Raw genomic sequence first — 23,011 nt, forward strand, 5'->3', positions numbered from 1 at the left:
AGCAAGAGATGTGTCCCTGGTGTCCTCAATTCAGAATCTGTGGAGGAACCTCATCTAATGCAAAGTTCCTGGCGTTTAAAACCAAACTGATTCACATTGAAGCCGGATGCACACCAGCTGTTGGGTGGCCTTCAGACAGGAAGTGGATTGTTTAGGAATGACCTAAACTCATATAGCTGCCACCATAACCCCCCCCCAGCCAACCCCACCACCCCACTACCACCCTCCTCCTCCTCCTCGTTATCCCTGCAAGACTGAAACAATAAAAGAACAACCAAGCTAAAAGCAAAGCTGCTTCTCCGTCCGTGAATAGTTGACATCCTGGAAGCGCTTTGCTTTGCTTTGCCTGTCTGTTTTACATATGATTTAAAGTTACGCTGATCGGGCGCTGTCCGTCCAGTTCCGCAGTGAGAGCTGTCACCGAGCCACAGGAACCAGGAAAATGCATTTCCCCTGAATAGTGTTTTTCTCTCAGATAAACATAACCTCACCACGGTGGATCTTTGTAAAAATAACACCAGCTTTTAAAAGTCTGCTGCTCTTCCCACATGTGGAGACTCTTGTTTCTGTCTTTTTATTTTTACCCAACCCTAATGCAGCTGTTTCCCAGCGCGCCTTGGGAGCAGACCGATGGGGGACGCCGACGGTGAAGTCTCATAATGGGAACGCCAGGGACTTGGCAGCTGGACACGTCCCCTCAGTCGCAGACGGAGACGAGGACAGTATGTGCTGGGAACGGGCCGCTGGACTTCAAGAATATGTGGTGCTTCTTTTTCTGGATGCAGTAGACTCTGGTCCAGCTGATGTCCCACATCTGGTATCAATACTGATGTGACTAGATTAATTACTCCCTGTGTCTGTAGGGAAACCCCTGCTAGTGTTCACAGTGCTGGTGCATATTTAAGGTCTGCTGAGACGATTAGAAAAATAAATTTGCCTCTTGCCCCATGTCAGCCGGGACAGGCTCCATCTTAAGCCGAGGACACACTACAAGATGTTTTTGCCAGATTTTACCCACGATTCCCCGTCGCGCAAATTCTGTACAAAAATCTGTTAGTGTGTGAGGGGAACAGACCCAACCTGAGTTGCAGTTAGACAAGCGTGTTTGAATTTTTCGATCCCAATCTGGACGTAATCGGGTACAAACCCAAGCGACTCAACTGCAAACACGGTGTTGCCAACAGCCAATGAAAAAGGGAGAGGGTGGGACACAGGATGTAGCAGCAGAAGACGACAGGAAGTAGCGGGAATGTTAAAAACATCGATGACAAAGCACGATGAGAGTTGGTTTGGCAAATCATGTAGTCTGTGATCTCCAGTCTTGCAGAAGCCAGTCTGTTACATACTCTGCAAGAAGCAAGAAGTTTGTTCTCAAAATGACGTCATTTTCTTCTTGTAATGTAAAGCTTGTTGTTGTCACGTCTACCGAGCAGAACTTATTTCTCGTGTGGTGTCCGGTTACTATTCTGTGATTGGTCAGAAATTAGTGGTGAGCATGTGTCCAACGGCTTGCAGAACAAAATTACATCGTTTTGTTCTTGTGTCAAAAACAAATTGGACAAAATTTTGTTCTCGCAGCTTGTTCTTGACGCATCAACCGGGCAGAACTTTTTTCTTGTGTGGTGTCCGGTCCAGAAATTCAAAGTGGGTGTGGTTACTGCGGAAAAGCAGGAAATGCTAGCGGCCTCTCTGTTAGCTCCCAGATGCTAATGTTAGCAGTGTGACCGCTAATCTCTCCTGGGTATAGATCATCGTACTGTGTGTTGGTTTATGCTGAATGAACGGCGAGATCCGATGGACACAGTCGTCAAAACGACTGACATACATCCGAAGAAAAGTGTGTCTCCCGCATGTCCCACAATGCTTAGCATGTGTGATGTATGCTGCAGTGGGAGGGGCCTATGAGGACTTGAGTTTCTCGTGAAATATAAATTACTTGACCAGAACAAACTTTGTTCTTGTTCTTGCAGCCCTAGGAACGAGAACAAATTTCTCTCTCCTAGTGGAGTATGTACCAAGCTTTACTATGTCCTCCTACAGATCCTTTTCAAAATCTGTAAAGACTGTGAAGATCTTGTAGTGTGTCCCCAGCTTTAGTTGTAAGGTTTCTGCTTCTTTTACACCAAAGACTAATGTCTCACCTTTTTGTTTTTCTTTTTAATTAAATAAACTCTTCGGTAACTCTGTTGTGTGTCTCTTTCTTTAGTCAGGTTGTAACATGGTACATGGAACAAATTCTCCAATTATTCTGTAAAATTCTACCTGTTTTATTTATTTTTTTCATGTGCACGTAAGCACATTTGGTTTCGTAAAGGTCTCTGTTCTCTTGTTCAGTCCATTCCTGATGCTTTTCCAGTTGTAGAGCAGCGTGGCCGTGGAGATGAATGCTCATTGTGCAGCGTAGGGCTGAGAAAACCAAAGGGGGGGGGGGGGGGGGGGGCCCCCGGACAACTCCCTTTATTTAACTCCAACACAACGAACATATTTCTACTAAAGACTAATGTAAACATTCCTCCCTGTAACGTATTGAATGTTTGGACTCAGATAAAACAGAGAGACCGAGTCTGTTCTCTGGAGGAGCAGCTGTGATGCTCTGCAGTTACATTTAGATTTAGAAAATGACGACATGAGAAGCTCACTTGGGAATTTACATCAATATGAATTCTAGTTATGACAGGAAAGAAAGAGATTTTTATTTTAGTTTATTTTATTTTTTATGTAGAAATAACCCAAAGGATTTATTACATCGACATCAATTTATGGAGACGTCTAAAGCTGCGCTAATAGACATAAAAGTAAAAGGATCAAACACACTAAATAATATTAAAAGACATTTACTTATAGTTAACTGCTTACAAAATTAGCCAAGTTATGCTCAGTTACACATTAAAAATAAAAAAAAATTTAAAAAATAAACACTCTTGAAAAACATTAGAAAAATAGGACTAAGATAGTTAAAATAATTAAATTAAATTAAATACAATATTAAAAAATTAAAATTATAAATAATAAATACTCTTGAAAAACACCAGAAAAAAGTTCTAAGAAAATTAAATTAAATTAAATTAAATTAAATTAAATTAAATTAAATTAAATTAAATTAAATTAAAACAGCTGGGATAGGCTCCAGCCCCCCTACGATCCTCCAGAGGACAAGCGATTACAGAAATGAATGAATGAATGAATGAATGAATGAAAATAAAATAAAATATATAACACTTGGATATGTATGAGCTTTTGGTTTCATTATTACTATTTTAAGTAGTAAAGTTCTCCATATCCTCTCTACCTGTTACCTACCTAACAGTCTATTCTAGTTTTAAATGACAATAAACAAGTGAACATCTTTTATACTATGGGACGTTTTAATGAACTCGTGTCTTTACGGCTGTGAATGGGGTGTTTTTCTGTGCGTGCGTCTTCCCAGAACTGACATTTTATTCCCAGGTGCTCTATGTGTCAGCGGCAGATTATAAATAGACGCTGGGCTAAACTGGAAAAGTCCCTCCAGCTCAAAGAAGGGGGGTGAGGTGGGGTGGGGTGGTGGGGGCTCACAGATAATTTCTGTTTTTGCTTTCAGTTCTGGATCATATCTAACCACTGTTTCTCTCTGTAAAAGGCTGTTTACACGGGTTATATTATAGCCCTCAGTGAGCTGAGCTGGACCAGTCAGAGGACAGGATCCATGTCTCAGTCAGACGGACGGCTGCTGATGTTATTACTGAGCTGATTATTATGTGGAAGCAGTAATCAGCCCTGAGAGAGAGAGACACAGACTTCCACCTATCTGTCAGTGGGATGGGCCTGAGTCGCTGCTCTAAAGAATCACATTTAACCTCATACATGACGGACTGAAAACAAATCAATTCTAATATATGATTGTGGTTATTATTGCATTAGCCTGATGGATGTGGAGTGATTTCCAGCGTCCTCTCATTTCTGTCAGTTTGGCCATAATGAAACAGGAAGTGGTGGCAACAAACAGTAAAACGATGGAAAATTAAAATGCATCTTCTGGCTGTGAGGCGTCAGTGCATCAGTTTGCATTATTAATGACTTGCACTATTTAATTTCCCATGAAATTAGCGAAAAAAGTCAATATGTGCACCGATAAGGCGTTACATTATGACCTTCCTAATATTGTCACCAAATCAGTTGTGTCTCATCAGAAAATGGACATGGGCCTTCTGAGGGTGTCCTGTGGTGTCTGGCAACAGAAAGTTATTAGTGGGGGGGCCTTTGAGGGCAGGGGCCTCCATCAAGGAGTGTCATTGCTATGGGGTGGGGGTGCCTGGACTGGTGGGGGTGCCTGGTCTGGTGTAGGTGGGTGCTACATGTCTAAGTAACATCCACACGAATGAATGCCAGGTCCAAAAGCTTCCCAGCAGAACATTGAACTGTCACAAGATGGTTTAGATGTTATTTACTTGCCCCTACATGTCAGTGGTTTTAATGTTGTGGCTGATCGGCATTTTATTTTGAAAGTCCGCTCCTCGCTGTTCCGGTTCTCCTCTCCTCTGAGGCGTGGGTTTGTTTTGTGGACACCGGCGAGGAGCTGTCAGCGGAGCAGGTGGAGTCTGTCAATCCGCCCCCCAACACCCCAGTGAAGTCCCAGCACAGGGACAAGGAGCCAGGGGGACACACACGCGCGCACAGATTTGCCTCCTTTCAATGTCGAATAATCGATTCTTTTGGAGCTAAATGATCGGACAGCGTCGACCATGACTTCGGTTTGGAAGAGGCTGCAGCGAGTCGGAAAGAAAGCGGCCAAGTTCCAGTTTGCTGCTTCGTTTCAAGAACTGATTGTAGAGTGCACAAACAAGTGGTGAGTACAGTTACTTATATATAAATATATAAATATATAAATATAAATATGCAAGATCCGGTTCATTATTAATTATTCCATCATTATTACCAAAGAGGGAAGCAAATGTTTTATATTGTGAATTAAAATGTCTTTGGGAAGTTTATTTTATGTTATTTCACAAGTTGCTCAGAGTAGATTTGTTTAAATCATCTTCCACATTTTGATTATTAATAAAAAGGAAAAGAAAAAGAAACACCCTGTTTTTTTTTTTTTTTTGTTTTGTTTTTTTGAGGAGGAGAACACGCCCCGTTACTTCCGCGTTTCTTTTCTCAATATTGAGCCAGTGTGCTGAGGCTGTTGCGTCCTGTTAACTAGGGCACCCACCAGTCAACCCCCCTCCCCCCAAAAAAAGAAAAAAATATAAAAATAAATATATAAATAAATCCATCATCTGTGGCAGTGAGTGATAATCCGTGGAAGGACAGCTGGTGACTGCATGTCTACAGGTGGAGGAAGGATGCAGTCATCAACACCATCAGCACCACTACCACCACCACCGGGGCTGTAACCGGGGGTTTCACAACAACAAGGTCATGGAATTAAATTCCGTCCCGTGCCAACCTAAATCTCACAAGACACGTTTGGGACTCGTCCCCTTGGCTGGACTGAGCTCAACTGCACTGCAGCTACAAAAAAACACCATGCAGATTAAGTAGCACAAAAAAAAAGCAATATTTCTCCAAGAAGTCATGAAAAGGCTCAGAATAAATTAAAATATTATGCTATTATGAGCTGGCAAGATAACCTGCAACAGGTTTTAATTAAAATGTATGTATATGTATGTATACGTATAGACTGTATAAAAACAGGCAGCACTTCAGCACCATCAGTAGCATTTAACAGTGTTTCTCTGAAGCCTTATCCATGTACTTCAGCTAAAAACTTTAACAAACTGTTGATGTGCAGCCTCCTTCTCTGCTGGCATTGAGCTGTTCTTCTGTTAGCGTTAGCATTAGCCTAATGCATTGCAGTAGTACTTTAGTGAAGTATTTCCACTGCTAGTTTTGCTGCAACGACCCACTGGACTCCTCACCTGTCTTCTAGGAGGCGTCCATGTTGTTATTGTCACGTGATCAGAGACTAGTCGACATGATGCTTAAACCGTCACGGGACAGCAGGGACGTTGACTGGTCTGTGCAACCCCTATTAACTTCCAGTGCGTCCCAGCCAGGTTCATTGCTTTTTAGGGGTCCCCGTGGAAACCTTTCAGTTGTCGTTTTAGTGCTTCTTGTAGTTGCGTTTCTGTATTTGCTGGTGTTGTGAGTGTTGTCTTGTCAGATTGATGAAGATCTTGTTATCTTGAACTGCAGTGCAGCGCGTCCATCATGCGTCATGTTACTTGTTTATTTGGCTCGTTAGGGGGTTGATTAAGGGTTGAGCAAATAGATCGTCAGGTGTTCATATTGTGTCTGGCTCTCATGATAAATCGTGACTCACTCGCTGAGACCACATTGGCCGTTGTGTCTTCTAACCCGTGACAGTTTCATCGGCACGGGACGGATCCCCAGCAAAGACCCCGACCGCCTTCTTCGTCCGCCGACATCCTGTTCCTCTAGTTAACTGTGTCACCAGTGTGACCTGTTGCACTGAGTCATGTTAACGGTGCATGTCTGTATCAGTTTACACAAAAAAAAGGGTGTGTGCAACTTCACACCATGATACCGCTCCAGCCGAACGCAATTAGCATCTGGAATCAGGGTTAGGCTCCTGATAACACAGAGTAAATACTAGACGCACAACACTGATGTTCTATCAACACATGGATGCCAAGAATCAGTCTGTCTTTTATTATGTGAATTTAAGTACTTTTATAATAAAACAGTTCTTTGACTCAGCAAAATTGTGGACTGAACCCCGTAGCTTGACGTCCAGCTCCCTAGAAATGTAACTACGCATCATGGCGACACAGACCTCAAGAGCTGTGATTGGTCCTCTTGGTAGTAGCATGTTTCCGCTTTAGTATTTCCATCTGCTTCTCCATCTCCGCAATTTTCTAATTGATTGTTTTGGATCAATAAAGATGGAACACATGGAGGAAATGTTAACTGAGGAGGTTTGGAGATACAAACATTTGTGGCAAAAGTTTCAGTCTCTGAAAGATTTTCATTTAAATAAATGTTTCGCACGGGATTAGTTTTACCTGGGGACTACGTGTGATTTCGCGTCTCTTTAAGGCTACGTTTCGCTTCACTCCACTACCTGTCAGAGGACATTTTAAACCTCTACACTTTCTGAGAGTTTTAGTTATTGTTCAAATTCGGATATTTGGATGTATTTCCACCTATACCTAACAATCTGTCCAAATTTTGATTTATAGCACAGCCTTCGTGATTCTTAAATCAAAAAGAGGCAAGATCATCAAAATCACCGACATGACTGATTCACACGGGATTGAGATCACAGACGACATCCGCAATTATCACCGTTGTTGAAAGTGAAGCAGGAAGTAGAAACAAAATATAACCCGACTGGCAAAAAAAGACAAAGCGCCGACTAGTGTTTGGGTGGAGTTGTTACAGAGTGAGTCAGACTGACGAAGCACAAGTATAAATGGCTCGTACTGGCGTAGGCTACGTACGTAGGTTACAGCGTCTATGTCCCACAGTACCTTAAATGTACTGTAGTCTATATACAAATTAAAGAAAACCAAAAATCTACAAACTTATTTTAGACAGCAGGGAAGAATTGGTCTGGGCAACACAACTACTGTATGCACCGTTCCAGGATTGCATCATCGGATAAGTCATTAAGCAGACGATGTTCACTGCCATATTTTAGTTCTAGACTTTACTGCTCTCGTATATAGATAAGGCGATTGTGAACGTTTTTTGTTTTTTCAGTGTAGCTTGTTTAAATCTCTGGACACTTGAGGAAACACTTGGTGTCAAACTATATATACAGTCGCCTGTGTGACAGAGCTCTGGTAGAAGTGCAGTCATCGTTTAAAGCTGCTGCCTCGGCCTCTGCCCTTCCTTGCGAGAGTTCCTTTAATTCCATTATCATTACTCACGGTGGAGCCTGCATTCATGTGTTTCCAATCCACCAGCCCTGGCTTGCATAACGGCCTCATTTCCTGTCAAACTGTTTACGCACTTTTTCAAGAAGTATCACACACATCGACCAGTAACAACATGTCTCTGTTCCTGAAAACCGCAGTTGGAAATTTGACACACTTTGCATGTTCTGTGCTGCAGTCAATGGCGCCCCCCTCCCTCCCCCTGCCCCGCCCCAGACACACAACACACAAATACACAGGGATCTATTATGTTGAAACCTGTGTGAGAGAACCTGAGCATCATCTCTTAGAGGATCTGATCGGACACCAACATTCGCCCGAAAATTATAATTCAAAGCCAGAATTATGACTCAGAAACTCACATTTTTGACTTATTAAGACTGCTCTTATAGACCAGGTGTGACTTTTGCGTTAAATCGTTGTTATTTTATAGAATCAGAGTTCTCTGAGACAGTATAAATATGGACTAGCACAACTGCTCCTCTAAAGTGAAGCCAAATCAAGTAGAGCTCCCCCTGGTGTCTGGCTGCAGTATAGGTCATAAGCTCCACCCCCTCCATGTTATTGGGCGGGACTTGAGCCAAACTAAAACACTAAAATACACTTCAAATAATCTTTTTCAAGGTTGATTTCTGTCATTTTAGGTAGTTAAACCTAACCTAACCCTTGATGAATGTTCAAGTGTCAATTATTTTGGAAGAGTTTTCTTTTAGTTAGTTATTTGACGCTATAGAAACAGGATGTGGCAATGGCTACCGGTTGCCATGCCAACCACTCTGTAAATCGGTCCTGTAGCACTGTAAGAGTAGTAAAAATGTTTTTTAAATACAAGTACAGTGTATAATCCAACATTTCCTTATAACTGGCAGAGGTAGAGCAGAGTAGTATTGCTTAAGTAGTATTAATTAAATGAAAATGAGAGTGACTCTGGAGGAAATGTGGGCGGGGCATCAACATCATGGCTCCGCGTGGTTCCACCCTCGGATCGTACTGATCAGACTCTGGCTCCAAAGTCGCAAGATGGCGGCGCCCATATCCCCAGGAAACTAGTGTCAGTTTAGTCGTATGACAGGAAGTGGGGACGCGTAGTCCATATTTACATACAGTCTATGTGTTCGCACATAAGAGGGATTTGTTGCGGTGGTTAGTACAATAAACGTACACATTAGTCCGGAAAATCAAACAATAAAGAATAAAGAAATAAAAAAATAAATACAAAATACAAAAATAATAACAATGAAAAATAATTATACAAAATATATTATATAATGAAGTATTATAAACAACAATACAGTACAAGCTGTTTTGGTTTTATGAATACTATGTTACGTGGGAAAGCTTTTTACATTTGGATATTTTAATACTGATACTATTTTTAGTACCTATAGTATTTTTCTCATTATATTGATGCCAAAAGACAAAATGACCGATAGATCCTTGATTTATCCCACGGGAAACAGCATCATTACACGGAAACAGGACGAATTAAAGGGTAAATTAAATTAAAGTATAGAGTATAGTGAGGTAGAATGCAGAAGGTATATATAAAATATACAAGAATACATATATTTACTTAAAAACAAAGTTGACTCAGTAGCTTAGTGTTGTGTTGGTAGTGCCTCTCGACTGATTTCAAATCTTTATAAGACGTTATATTCCTCCTGGTATCGTAGGTATAAACCAAGTCACAGGACTTAATATCACCGCGTCATTCTGACATAAAAAGACTCTCTACATGTGCGCGCTTTATTTAGCATCATGTGACACACTCTGAACCTAGAAGCATGTCAGCGTGCTTAAACTTAACAGTTAGTTGTATTTTATCTATTATCTCGTGTGAGGAGAAGAAATCTTACAAATGCTGCGTTTAGACTCTGTGACGAAGAATCTGTAAAATGTGGCTCAGCCTGACGGACCGTGTCCCTGAACTGATCGGCTGAAACCACTCCCACTAAAAGACAGAGGAGTGTTTGAGAGAAAGTGACTTAGAAGATAAATGATATCAGGAACTTCTTCTTTTTCTGCTGAAACGAGGAAGTGAAAATATTTTTTCTGGTGATTCTTGTTGACTGTATGACCGGTATGACCTTCAAGAAAGACGAGCTGCTCCTACATCTCAACTGCTGAGGATTGGATAATGATTTCTGATCTGATGAATACATTGCATCAGCCACAACATTATGACCACTGACAGGAGAAGTGAATAACATTGACCATCTTGTGACAATTCAGTGTTCTTCTGGGAAACTTTTGGACCTGGCATTCATTGGTGTGGATGTTACTTAGACATGTAGCACCCACCTAGACCAGACCAGGGCCCCCCACCCCATAGCAATGACACTCCTTGATTGGATGATCCACAGAGGCCCCTTCCCTCAAAGGCCCCCACTAACAACATTCTGTAGCCAGACACCACAGGACACCCTCAGAAGACCCATGTCCATTCTCTGATGAGTCACAACTCTTTTGGAGACCTACACTATATTAGGAAGGTGGTCATAATGTTATGCCTGATTGGTGTACATGATACAGACACAGTTCTTTTCTTACAATAGGTGCAAGCGGTCAACATTTAACTGAAAATAAAACTGCAGCGTCCATTTATAAACTTGTTAGAATGTCACTCATTCTGGTCTACAGCCGCTAGTTGCTGTTGTTTGATTGTGAGGTACTACACGTATGTCGGTCTGCCACAAACACTAAACTGCTACTGTGCTGTGTGCTCTTCCATTATTCAGGCAACCAGACAAACTGAGAGTGGTGTGGATCCGGAGAAACAGACGTCACAGCACAAAGGTAATAAAACTCTAGTTACTTCTAGTTGCTTCAAGGACCGTTCATGTTTCAAACAATTGTACAGCCATTGTTTAAATTAAGCGGGCTGCACGACACAAACTAGTTCTTATATAGGCTTAGGTTTAGTAGTCGCTAAGTATTTTTACAGAGTACAACATCTAACGTCTGCATATAGCTACAGAAAGTCTTTGGTGCTAAAAGAACATGTGACACACTTGAAGAGACGAGGTGAGCTAATCTAAAAACACGTAGTATGTTTGGGTTTTGACTAATTTGTGCAGTGTTGTACTTGAAATACACTACGTGAGACCAAGAGTGCAAGCAACACATGTATATATATATATATATACACACACACACACACACACACACACACACACACACACTGATCAGGCATAACATTATGACCATCTTCCTAATATTGTGTAGGTCTCCCTTGTTGTGACTCATCAGAGAATGGACATGGGCCTTCTGAGGGTGTCCTGTGGTGTCTGGCAACAGGATGTTGTTAGTGGGGGCCTTTGAGGGGAGGGGCCTCTGTGGATCATCCCACAGATACTTGATCAGTTTGGTATCTAGTGAATTTGGAGGCCAGGTCAACACCTTGTGCTGTTCTTCATGTTCTTTTTTTAGTTGTACCTAAACCTTGTGCTGCTGCTGCAAGACCGTTGAAATGTCCAGAATCAAAGCAAGGGATGTGTCGTTGGTGTCCTCAATTCAGAATCTGTGCAGGAACCTCATCTAATGCAAAGTTCCTGGGTTTAAAACCAAACTGATTCACACTGAAGCCGGATGCACACCAGCTGTTGGGTGGCCTTCAGACAGGAAGTGGATTGTTTAGGAATGACCTAAACTCATATAGCTGCCACCTTAACCCCCCCACCCAACCCAACCCCACCACCCCACTACCACCCTCCTCCTCCTCCTCCTTATCCCTGCAAGACTGAAACAATAAAAGAACAACCAAGCTAAAAGCAAAGCTGCTTCTCTGTCCGTGAATATTTGACATCCTGGAAGCACTTTGCTTAGCTTAGCGTGTCTGTTTTACATATGATTTAAAGTTACGCTGACGGGGGAAACCCCTGATTAGTCATCGGGCGCTGTCCGTCCAGCAGTGAGAGTTGTCACCGAGCCACAGGAGTTGTTCCTAAAGCGTTTTTGTGTGTGTGGTTCCCTAGTCCAGAACTTTCCGGGGTTCCTCTCTACTAAATTAAAACTAAATTCTTACTAACTAGGCCTTAACTAGTCTTTGTTGGCTTTCCCGGGGCATGCCAGGCGTTAACCCAAGGGTTACCGCACAAAAACCAAATAAAATGCTGATGGTCACACCAACACTTGGAGGCTTTCTGCACCAGGCAAGTTCTAAAACATTCAAATCTACCTCATGTAGCATCATTAGCATTGGAATATCCCCATACTCACCCTGCTGCCATCAAGGAGTGTCATTGCTATGAGGTGGGGGTGCCTGGTCTGGTCTAGGTGGGTACTACATGTCTAAGTAACATCCACACCAATGAATGCCAGGTCCAAAAGTTTCCCAGCAGAACATTGAATGGTCACAAGATGGTCAATGTTATTGTTTTCTCCCGTCATAATGTTATGCCTGATCAGTGCATATATTCCTTTTACCTTATCTTGTATTTTAAGTCGTGTCATGCAGAGGTTAAATAAATTACCTATAACTGTCCTCTTAGCTCCACAGCTGGCAGCCAGGGATTAAGAACCCCTACAGAGGCCTGGTGATTTGGCAGATTCCAGAAAGTTTAGACATCAATGTCACACTCTTCAAGGTACGGATGACGATAAATGATTTAACTTTGATTAAATGTGGGAAATGTGTAACGTCATGTAGCCGGGTGTAGCTAAAACATGATGCGACCAACAGGAACCGACTGCAGAGGAGTTTGAAGACAAGGACTGGACGTTCGTCATCGAAAATGTAAGTCTGACCTTATATGCTCTATTATTTGATGTGGGTTGATTTAATTCATGTTCAGCTGGACAAGTTGAACACTGCTGAGCCAAAACTTTATGACCACCTGTTCAATTAGCTGTCGGTCATACGTGTGGAGCAAAACAGCTCAAACCCACCAAGGTGTGGGTATTACCAGTGCCCTGTCATATCTGGCAGCATTAAAAACATTCATGTCTTTTCATGAGATAAACAATAAATGAATCACGTGTTGGGTTGTAAATGGATTATTGTTAAATTATATCCAGTTTTAGATGCTAGTTGGACTGACAACGGAAACTGTCGCCATATGTAAGACTATAGCGCGGTAGCTTTGTAGCAACAGGCTAACATAGGTCTATTATCCATCCTATTTCATTCTGATATTGCATATTTTCAAATTTGTTCTTGTTTCTCGGGCTGCGAGAACAAAATAACGTAATTTTGTTCTCCCAGCTTGTTCTTGACACAGCAGCCGTGTGGTTCCTCGTGTGGCGTCCAGTCCAGAAATTGGAAGTGGGTGTGGTCAATGCAGAAAAGCAGGAAATGCTAGCGGCCACTCTTTGAGCTCCCAGATGCTAATATTAGCAGTGTGACCGTTAATCTCTCCCAGGCAGAGACTGTCATACTGTGTGTGGGCGCATGCTGAATAAACGGCGTGATCTGACGGACACGGTCGCCAAAAACGACTGGACGTCATCCGAAAATAATAAGAACAGTGCCTCTCGTCGTTGAGTTTCGTGTGAAGTGTAAATGACTTGGCCAGAGCGAACTTTGTTTTTGTTCTTGCAGCCCTGGGAGCAAGAACAAATTTCTGGCTTCTCACAGAGTATGTAACAAGCTTTACCCATAATTACAGAATCAGGACTAAACCAGTGCACCTTGATGGTGTCCATACTGCTTTAGTGTTAACTTTAAATGCCTGGGAAGTTATGGGCCTATCTTAACAGTACAACGAATTAATTAATATCCTTTGTAGTCTACTTAAGAGGTCCGCCACTTAATAGATCCACACTCTATCCTCACTGAATCTCCGACTCTGCGACAGCAAACAGACGGCTGCCAACTCAACTGAAAGTTGTACGGCATCTACTTCAACCAGCAATGTGCAATTGGATGAAAAAACTGCACGGCGACAGACAAATATAACGAATGCCACCCTCTGACCTACCTACCTAAATCTACCTCTGCCTCGGAATGGGTTGTTCGCTTCATCTGTGAGCGGTCATAATGTTCTGGCTCTTCAGTCTAGCCTCAGGAAGAGGGAATTTGTCTGCGTTAAGGTTAAACTTCTTTCACATTTTTGCGTTTGATTTTATCAGGAGACAAAAGGTCGCAGGAAGGTGTTGGCGTCGGCCGACGTCAACATGAAGAAGTACGCCAGCGCCACGCCGGCCCAGTACGACATCACGCTGAAGCTCAAGCCGCTGTCCGTGAAAGTGGTGGAAGCCACGCTGAAGCTGAACCTGTCCTGTGTCTTCCTCAAGGAGGGAAAAGCCACGTAAGTCGACTCTTTATTTTTGGGGTATTTGGTTATTTTTGGACGTGTCAGGAAGTGTGATAGTTCTTCGTCTACTCTCCGCAGAGATGAGGACATGCAGAGTTTGGCCAGTCTGATGAGTATGAAGCAGAGCGACATTGGGAATCTGGACGACTTTAACGACAGCGACGAAGAAGTCGGCGAGGAGAGAAGGTCCAACTTTGGGACTGGACAAGCTACTCATGTTACTGGTAAGACCAGGGTGATACTGTAGGTCTCGTGGTTTATGGTTAATCACATGTTTAGACGGCAACTCACGCACAGCACCATGGCATCAGAGGAACTGAAGACTCCATGATGTTATTTGAAGATAAACTGGATTATCATTATACGATTAGAGTAATTACCATCACTACATAATAAATATGAGTGCAAATCAGGAATTTAAAGGGGAAGTACTGGTTTTTTTACAACCTGGACCTTATTTCTGGCATATAATTTACTCACCCATATAACTTTGGTGTCATTTAGAGTCGTTTGGAAGATATTTAGATCCAGTGGAGCGCCGCGTATATCCATATAGTGGGAGTGAATGGGGCACCGAAACGCAGCCTCTAAACAACGGATTATCTGCCACGAAACTCGTTCATTTCACCAATATTTTGTTAAGATACACTAGTGCTATTCCCCGTTGAGTCCAGAGTTACCTGTTATCTATTTGCGGACGTGCAGCGGTTTGTTGTTCTTTGGCCAGCTGTTCCTCTCTCTGCCTCCACATCCTCCTTTCAACGAGCTCCTCATCCGTATACTCTGGCTCAAAACGGTAAGGACGTCCATCATGAACAAAGTCGTCGCCCACAACCTCAGAATCGGAAAAATATTCAGCCATGTTGCAAAAAACTTGCAGTAGCAAATTACAGGTAAACAAGCCGACCGTTGCGGATGCGCGCGGCACTCAGAGATGACATCATCCAGGTCAGAGGTTAGTAGGTCAATCTACAGACCCCAGATGATGATAACAGGTAACTTTGGACTCAACAGGGGAATAGCACTAGTGTATCATAACATAATATTGGTGAAATTAATGAGTTTCGAGGCAGATAATGCGTTATTTAGAGGCTGTGTTCCGGTGCCCCATTCACTCCCACTATATGGATATACGCGGCACTCCGTTGGAGCAAAATATTTTCCGAATGACTCCAAATGACACCAAAGTCATATGGGTGAGTAAACGATCATATTTTATGCCAGAAATAAGGTCCAGGTTGTAAAAAACAGTAGTTCCCCTTTAATGCTAACCCGGGTGCCTCCTAGGGGTTGTACAGACTAGTCTCTGATCACGTGACAATAACAACATGGACGCTTCCGAGATGTCAGCTGAGGAGTCCGGTGGGTCATTGCAGCAAACTAGCTGTGGTTCATCAAGTGTGTGGAAAGCCCATTCTACCGTGACATGTCAGTCCTGGAATACAACTAAAGCACTACTGCAATGCATCTGAAAAGGCTAACGCTAACCGGACAGCAGTCGGTTAACGACTCCACCAAACGTCCTGTGGAAACAGAGAGAAGGAGGCTGCACATCAACTATTTGATAAAGTTATTAGACCTTTAGCTGCAGTGTACGGAGAAGGCTTCAGAGAAATACTGCATTTTTTTGTTGGTGCTGAGGTGCTGCATGTTTTTATACAGTCCATACATATCTGCAGCTCACAGTGTGTTTAGCACATGAGCTGTCTGTTCTCAGTATATGTATTCAGGTCAGAATATAGATTTGATTACTGTCTACTGTGTTTCTATTAGTGTCAGAGAGTCGACTTTTTAAAGTTTAGATGCTAGACATACTCCACATCAGTCTCCATTCTCAGTCCAGTAAATGATATAACCCTCTTACCTTTCTACTTCTCTTTGAACCCTGCTCTTCAAACTGCTGCTTCTTCCTCTTTTTGCTTCGTATTTATAACTCACTTCTGTTTTTTTTTTTGGTTTTTTTTTTTTCCATTTAATCTGCCGCCCTTATGCTGTTCCTTTTTACTTCCTGGATTAGCCTCTGCTCCCTCTGATGCAAGAGTACACGATGTGGCTTGGAGACCTGCAGTTGAATCAGGCCCTCTAGGTAACTTTAGTTTCCCTGATGTTATTAGTCAACTCAACCTTTTCCACTTCCCATAGTCAACTCAAATCATTCTCTGTTATTCTAGTGTTTTTTGTGAATATACCAAAAAACCTAATTCATGTATTTCCACTTTCATCCTCACCTACGCCTGCACCCTAAGTTTCATTGTTCTGTTCTATTCTGTTCATCTGAATTAATTTCTTATTGTCACTTTTGTGTTTATTCCCTGATTTCTGTCCTCACCCTGTCCCCTATCACGCGTCTCTATCATCTATCGTCTTATCATGTTTCACTCAGTAACACCAGAGATGGACTGGAAAAGCTCCTCTGGCATTTCCTCCACCATCTCGGCCCCTTCTCTGCCGCCTCGGCCCGAACCCCCAGACACCTCCCTGTCGCCCACCCACACCCCCTATGCCATCCCATTTCCGGCCCTCACTTGCATTCACCCGCCGGTACTCCCCAAAATCTTCCAGCGGAGTGCCAGATCAGGTACAGTCCACGGATATTACTCACCCCGCGTGCCTCCCTTCTTTAGATAGTTCAACCCGCAAGATAGGTTGGATAGTTTAAATGTTTTTTGGGCTTTTAAATTATTATGTGAGCAGTTTATCTTATGTTCACTCTGCTGTGTGGTTGACCAATGCTGTATAATGTACTGGTGCATCTCTGTTGGGATCTCAATTCAAAAAGTGGAACTCGTATACACTGATCAGGCATAACATTATGACCACCTTCCTAATATTGTGTAGATCTCCAAAACAGTTGTGACTCATCAGAGAATGGACATGGACCTTCTGAGGGTGTCCTGTGGTGTCTGGCAGCAGAATGTTGTTAGTGGGTGAGTCTTTGAGGGGAGGGGCCTCTGTGGATCATCCCACAGATACTTGATCAGTTTGGGATCTCGTGAATTTGGAGGCCAGGTCAACACCTTGTGCTGTTCTTCGTGTTTTATTTAAAGCGTTTTTTGTGGCTGCATCCTGCTGGGGATGGCTGCTGCCATCAAGGAGTGTCATTGCTATGGGGTGGGGGTGTCTGGTCTGGTCTAGGTGGGTGCTACATGTCTAAGTAACATCCACACCAATGAATGCCAGGTCCAAAAGTTTCCCAGCAGAACACTGAATTGTCACAAGATGGTTTAAATGTTATTCACTTCTCTTGGTCATAATGTTGTGGCTGATTGGTGTACAGTATATAGACTCATTGCCAAATTTTTGTTTCACACTAAGTAAATTAAATAAAGTGTGAAATGCATCACTATGTGCAATGAATCTATAGAAGTTTTAGTTTTACTGATGATATCTTATCATATTTATTGAGATGCAACTTGTAAATATGCAGAAATCTGGCGTTAGACTTTTCTTTAGTCCACGTCTTCACAGAGCACGCTCCAGGACAGATTTGACGGTTTATTGTTTTCTAACTCTTCTCTAATTTGAGACGTGTCCGTTAAATGCGGTGTTGAAGTTACCATCTGTGTCCAGACTCATAAACTGAGCCACATCCTCATGGTCTTGTTTATTATCTGACTTCTGCTGGCCGCTATAAAGAGTTTCACCATTTTTTCTGTCTCTTCCTTCTTCCTCCTCCCTCTTTCCTCTCCTTTCTATTTCTCTTGGATGCGCTCTGCTGCCATCTTGTGGCCGTTTCCAGCTCCTCAACGTCCCAGTAGCTTCCACTGTGACTTGTCTCCCACTGACCCTCTCTCTACCTTCACACCCCCCTCCAAAGCCCTCTCCACCTCCTCTCTCTCCTCCTCACCCTACGACCCATCTCTGACCCATCACGCCGCTTTCTCTGCTACCTCGCAGCCAGGTTTGTTTCAGCTCGGTATTGGTTTTCTTCATCCACATGGGGTTCATCACTTTACACTTTAAAATAACGCTGTTATCTGTTCTTAAGATAAAATTACACCATCCTCTGGTAAAGTAAAAAGTAAAGAGGCCTAAATATTTACCAGATTTCCCATTTCCTGCAGATTTGCAACAGATTTATTCTTATTTTCACAGTTTGTTTTTAAGATAAACACTCAAATTGTGGCTCTAAAGCCTCAGTCAGTCAGGATTAAAAGGTGACGGGTTCACTACTCCGACTTGGTTCCTAATAATCCACTTAATTGTCCCGAATGACATTTGGCAAAACTCGTCCGTGTACTTTTTTTGGTATTTCAAGTTTGGTTTTAGACTCTAAAATAATTTTTAAAAAAAAGTAAAGATTTGATTTTCAGTTTAAAAAGGAAAAACAAAAACTGCCAGACAAATAAATTTACCTTTTGACCTTTATTTAATTTGTATAAGAAAAACAAAAGTTCACCTGCTGTCTTAAAAATATGAGTAAACTCAACCTGGAGAATGTTGTAAGGTGGGGTGGGGGGGGGGGCTTTGGGTCGTATAGGTTGAGTCGAGGGGCCTCTGCGGATCAAGCATAGACTGTATATAAATATGGGCAATGCGTCTCCACTTCTTTGCGTTGGCCAAACTGACGCTATTATATGGAAGTCAAGACAATGGATTACTTCAGGTTTAGAAAACTCATAAAATTTAGTTCAGTATCAAAAACTTGACTGTCATGACCGTTGGAGTTAAAGAGATGAAACACGTTCACGTAACTTAACTGTGGGCTGTGATGTTTTACAGTGTAGGTGAAGAAGGAGATAATTTTCTTGGTCTCTTCCAAAGAACAAAACTGTGGGTCTAAACGGAGCATGACTACGGAACAATATTCAGATGTAAATTTTAGACTTTAATCGACGTGAGCGTTTGTCTTCTGAATCTGGAGAAACATCCGTAGATGTAGATGTAGACTACTTCCTGTTTTTATGACGGAAAATATGACATTTTAAAAATTTGTTCTTGACTTGTTGCACTTTTATTTTTATAAATCACGTCAGTAGAAGAAAAAATAATTAAGTCAAATATCAACTTTCCCTTTTTTTGTTTTTGAGTACAGAATATTTTTGTTAAAAAAAAATAAATAAAAAATAAAAATAAAAAAAACTTTCCAAAAAATGTTTGATCTAAAACTCTAATACATTTTTTTTTTATATATATTGTTTTGTTTCTGGTTTTAAAAGCAAACTTAAGGTAGCCGTAAAACGACACAGACCATCCCTTTACGCTGCAAACAAGAGCTTCTATCAGTAATTCAGCATAGTTATTAATAGTATAATTAAAAAAGTAAAATTAAAAACTAACCCAGACTCACACAGCGAAATAATCATATCATGATCTGGCTTTTTATTCTTCTTTTATTCTTTTCTTTTCTTTTCTTTTCTTTTCTTTTCTTTTCTACTTCCAGCCTGTCCTACCACCTACTTGAAAGCAAAGAGTGTCCCTTCCCCTTCCTACGTCTCCTCCTCCTCCTCCTCTTCCTCATCGTCAGCTCCTCTCAGCTCCTTCCCTCCTCTACCTCCACCGCCTCTCGCTCCGAGGCGTTCCCAAACCCTCCCCACCTCCATGGGTCACTCGGGCTCTGCCCTCATGAGACCCTCCAGCCTCCCATCCGCCCCAGAGACAGGTAACGGGACACAGGGTGGAGCAGTCCCTCTCTCTCATAGACTATTTCACACCTTTTACTCCCATGTTTTTCCTTCTCCTCTCTCTATCTCTTTTTGTTTGTTCTGTTTCCTCAGCCTCCTGGCAGACTGAGTGGAGGCCTCCTAAATCTCAGGCGCCACTAGCGCAGCCAGAACTCTCCCCTAAGTTTCTACATCTCTCTGCTAAAGACGCCGAACAACCCGCGGTGCTGCAGAAAAAGCAGAGAATAGAGACGCCACGTAATGTTGCTCTACTCAAAGCAACAGTGAAACAGGCCGTGCTGTAAAAGTATTGTGTGCTCTAAAGCCTGACAGATCTTATTTCTCGTTGCCATAGAGCTCCTTTGTTGTGAGTGAACAAGGTTTCTCTATCCAGTCATCGGCTTTTCCCCTCACAATACAACCTGTTCACCTCTTTGTTGTTTACCGACTGCTGCAGACGCATTCTTCTCCTTTTCATGTTTCACCTTCCACTCCCACATTTCTGCTCTCTTTCTTTCCCATCAGCTTCATCCTCTTTGCCCAGTGCTCCGTCTCTACTGGATTATAAACCCCAGGGAGGTTCTGCACATGTTCCCTCTTGGAGGCCAGGCCAGGTCGCCCCTACTCTAGAGACCCCTTCACCTTCTCCTCTAAGTCCTTCCTCTGCTCTCGTTTTCTCTGGGTCTTCTCTTCCTCCAGCTCAGCCTCGTATAGCCCACACTGCCGTAGTCTACCCCAGTGAGCAGGTCGCAGGTACAAAAACAAGAGAAATCTGAGTTGACTCAGGATTAAGATGTGTGACCAGTGGTTCCCAAAATAGGGGAGGAGCTATTGAGGCTTCCTTGAGCACTGCTAGCAATACCATGGAGTCTTCATCAACTCAAAACACAACTTTCAAAGAAAAGGAACTATGACATGGCCTACTCCAATCAGCCACAACATTATGACCACTGACAGGAGAAGTAAATAACATCTAAACCATCTTGTGACAATTCAATGTTCTGCTGGGAAACTTTTGGACCTGGCATTCATTGGTGTGGATGTTACTTAGACATGTAGCGCCCACCTAGACCAGACCAGGCACCCCCACCCCATAGCAATGACACTCCTTGATGGCAGCAGCCATCCCCAGCAGGGTGAGAATGGGGATTATCCAAAGCTAATGATGCTACATGAGGTAGATTTGCATGTTTTAGAACTTGCCTGGTGCAGAAAGCCTCCAAGTGTAGATGTAACCATCACCACTTTATTTGGTTTTTGTGCGGTAACCCTCGGATGGCCCCTGGCGTGCCCCGGGAAAGCTGACAAAGACTTGTCAAGGTCTAGTTAGTAAGAATTTCAGTCACTTGAGTAGAGAGGAAACCAGGTAAGTTCAAAAACGCTTTAGGAACAACTACAAAAAAAAAATGAAGAACAGCATAAGGTGTTGACCTAGCCTCCAAATTCACTAGATCCCAAACTGATCAAGTACAGAGGGCCTTCTCCTCAACCCATAGGACCCAAAGGCCCACCACAGGACACCCTCAGAAGGCCCATGTCCATTCTCTGATGAGTCCCCAGAAGGGAGACCTACACAATATTAGTAAGGTGGTCATAATGTTATGCCTGATCGATGTATACCCATGTCAAACTGGCCTTGGAGAAAAACTCTGGGAAGCACTTCGATAGCCAAACACATCTGCCCTTGCTCAAGTCTTTTTATTAAAGCAACTAAATGCTCGACTCCACGTGGTAAAGGCACTGTAATCTACACGGTCCACACAGCGCTGGTGTGGTGGCGCATGAAGGTCAACTTGGGTTAATTTGTAAAAATCTTCTCTCTGCTTTTCTTTCCTTTTAGAATTTAAGAGGCAGCTGAGCACGCTAAGTGAAGAGGATAACCTATGCACGACGCCTACAAGTGAGCACGAGCACAGTCCTCATTTAGGTCATAATTACACACAGTGTGTAACTACACAGCTAACTCTCATGTCCCTGTTCATGTTGTTCAGCCCCCGACCCCAGAGCGCTTGGCAGCCACGGGCCGGAGTTATCCAGAATTTCAACGCGGAAAACGGACACGACATTTGGAATCAAGGTGGTGAAGGCGACGGCAGGGTGAGTAAATTTAAAAAAAAAGGCCAGCTGTTTAAATGGTTTGGCATCTCTAAACGTTTTGTGTGGTCAGTATGGTTGTAAAGGAACAATCCGCCATGAAATACCCCAACATTGCCAGTAGGGGTGCAAACAAGTTGCGTTGTATTCCTCGAGTTGTTGGCAAGAACTGTGTGTTTATTTTTGGAATAGTTTTGAAGTGACAACTTGGGATAGAGATGCAAAAGCAAGTAAGAGACATTCCTTATGTAGTACCTTTCAAAATAAAAGACACAAGACCAACAAGATAGAATCCAGTAGAATGCACATTGCTGGATGATGTCTTTAACAGTATTAGAGCATTTATGGGTTCATTCTTCCTTTACAAACATCATTTTTTAATCGAACATTAACCGCACGGCCTGTGTGCTTAGAAACTTTTCTGTGTGTCGTGGGTATTTTGTCATTACTGAAATTACTCGCACAGTTTTATACACTTTTTTTGCAACTGGTGTCATTTTAAATCATCAAACAAATGTTTGTACAGTTATAGTGACGTAAATTGTAAGAGGGAGTGTGGTCCAAAGGGTTGGTCGCAACTAAAATACAACATACCTGGCTTTTATCAGCCTTCTGAAATCTTGAATACTGCGGTTAGCTTGTTTGCTCAAAGCAAGAAGAGAAGAAAGCAGTATGAGCAGACAGCTGGTGACACAAACTAACCAAACTTTTTGATGTATTGTTATTATTATTGAATGGACGGATTCCTTGTACTCAGCTTTGTGCAGTTTAAATGTATCCTGGTTGACAGTGCAATAAAAGTCCAAGTAAATGAGTGTTTTTTTCAAACTTTCGTACAAAAAACACATTTATTTTGAACATGAACATTGGGATGTGTCTTCAGAATATCATAGTTGCTCAACAAAAGCGCCAACAAGCCTTTCATCAAACCAAAGATGGTCTTATAGGTGTGATATGCTCCTATAGGCCATTTTTGCCATGTGTTTTGAAGAGTATCCTGTTGCATTCCACTAGAGGAATGAGATGATATCAATCCACTTATCCATCTTCTGGGTCTTTGTACAAATGATAATTTTCAACTAAGTACTGGGACTGGAAATGGCAAACTGGCATTCAACATTGAGGTTTTCCAATCATTATGACTCCCAAAGGATGGTTGTGTTGCTACAGTTCTGCT

General features: G+C 42.4%; 1 protein-coding gene across 7 annotated transcripts in view; it reads left to right on the top strand.

The window, feature by feature from the left end:
• Positions 1-4,557: 4,557 nt before the first annotated feature.
• Positions 4,558-23,011, top strand: part of ehbp1l1a (EH domain binding protein 1-like 1a) — a 37,701-nt gene continuing 19,247 nt past the window's right edge. For 3 of the 7 annotated variants that reach the window (XM_084545434.1, XM_084545430.1, XM_084545436.1), the window contains exons 1-14: positions 4,558-4,825; positions 10,622-10,679; positions 12,374-12,469; positions 12,565-12,618; positions 13,953-14,131; positions 14,216-14,361; positions 16,155-16,223; positions 16,521-16,715; positions 17,877-18,038; positions 19,521-19,739; positions 19,855-19,998; positions 20,266-20,493; positions 21,581-21,640; positions 21,732-21,837. In XM_084545434.1, the coding sequence (XP_084401560.1) occupies positions 4,722-4,825; positions 10,622-10,679; positions 12,374-12,469; positions 12,565-12,618; positions 13,953-14,131; positions 14,216-14,361; positions 16,155-16,223; positions 16,521-16,715; positions 17,877-18,038; positions 19,521-19,739; positions 19,855-19,998; positions 20,266-20,493; positions 21,581-21,640; positions 21,732-21,837 (1,820 nt within the window). In that variant the 5' untranslated portion in view covers positions 4,558-4,721. The remainder of the gene's footprint in view (positions 4,826-10,621; positions 10,680-12,373; positions 12,470-12,564; positions 12,619-13,952; positions 14,132-14,215; positions 14,362-16,154; positions 16,224-16,520; positions 16,716-17,876; positions 18,039-19,520; positions 19,740-19,854; positions 19,999-20,265; positions 20,494-21,580; positions 21,641-21,731; positions 21,838-23,011) is intronic. The other 4 variants (XM_084545435.1, XM_084545437.1, XM_084545438.1 and 1 more) reach the window with 4 other exon arrangements.

The sequence above is a fragment of the Chelon labrosus genome (genome assembly GCF_963514085.1).
Source record: "Chelon labrosus genome assembly, chromosome: 1".
Lineage (NCBI taxonomy): Eukaryota > Metazoa > Chordata > Actinopteri > Mugiliformes > Mugilidae > Chelon > Chelon labrosus.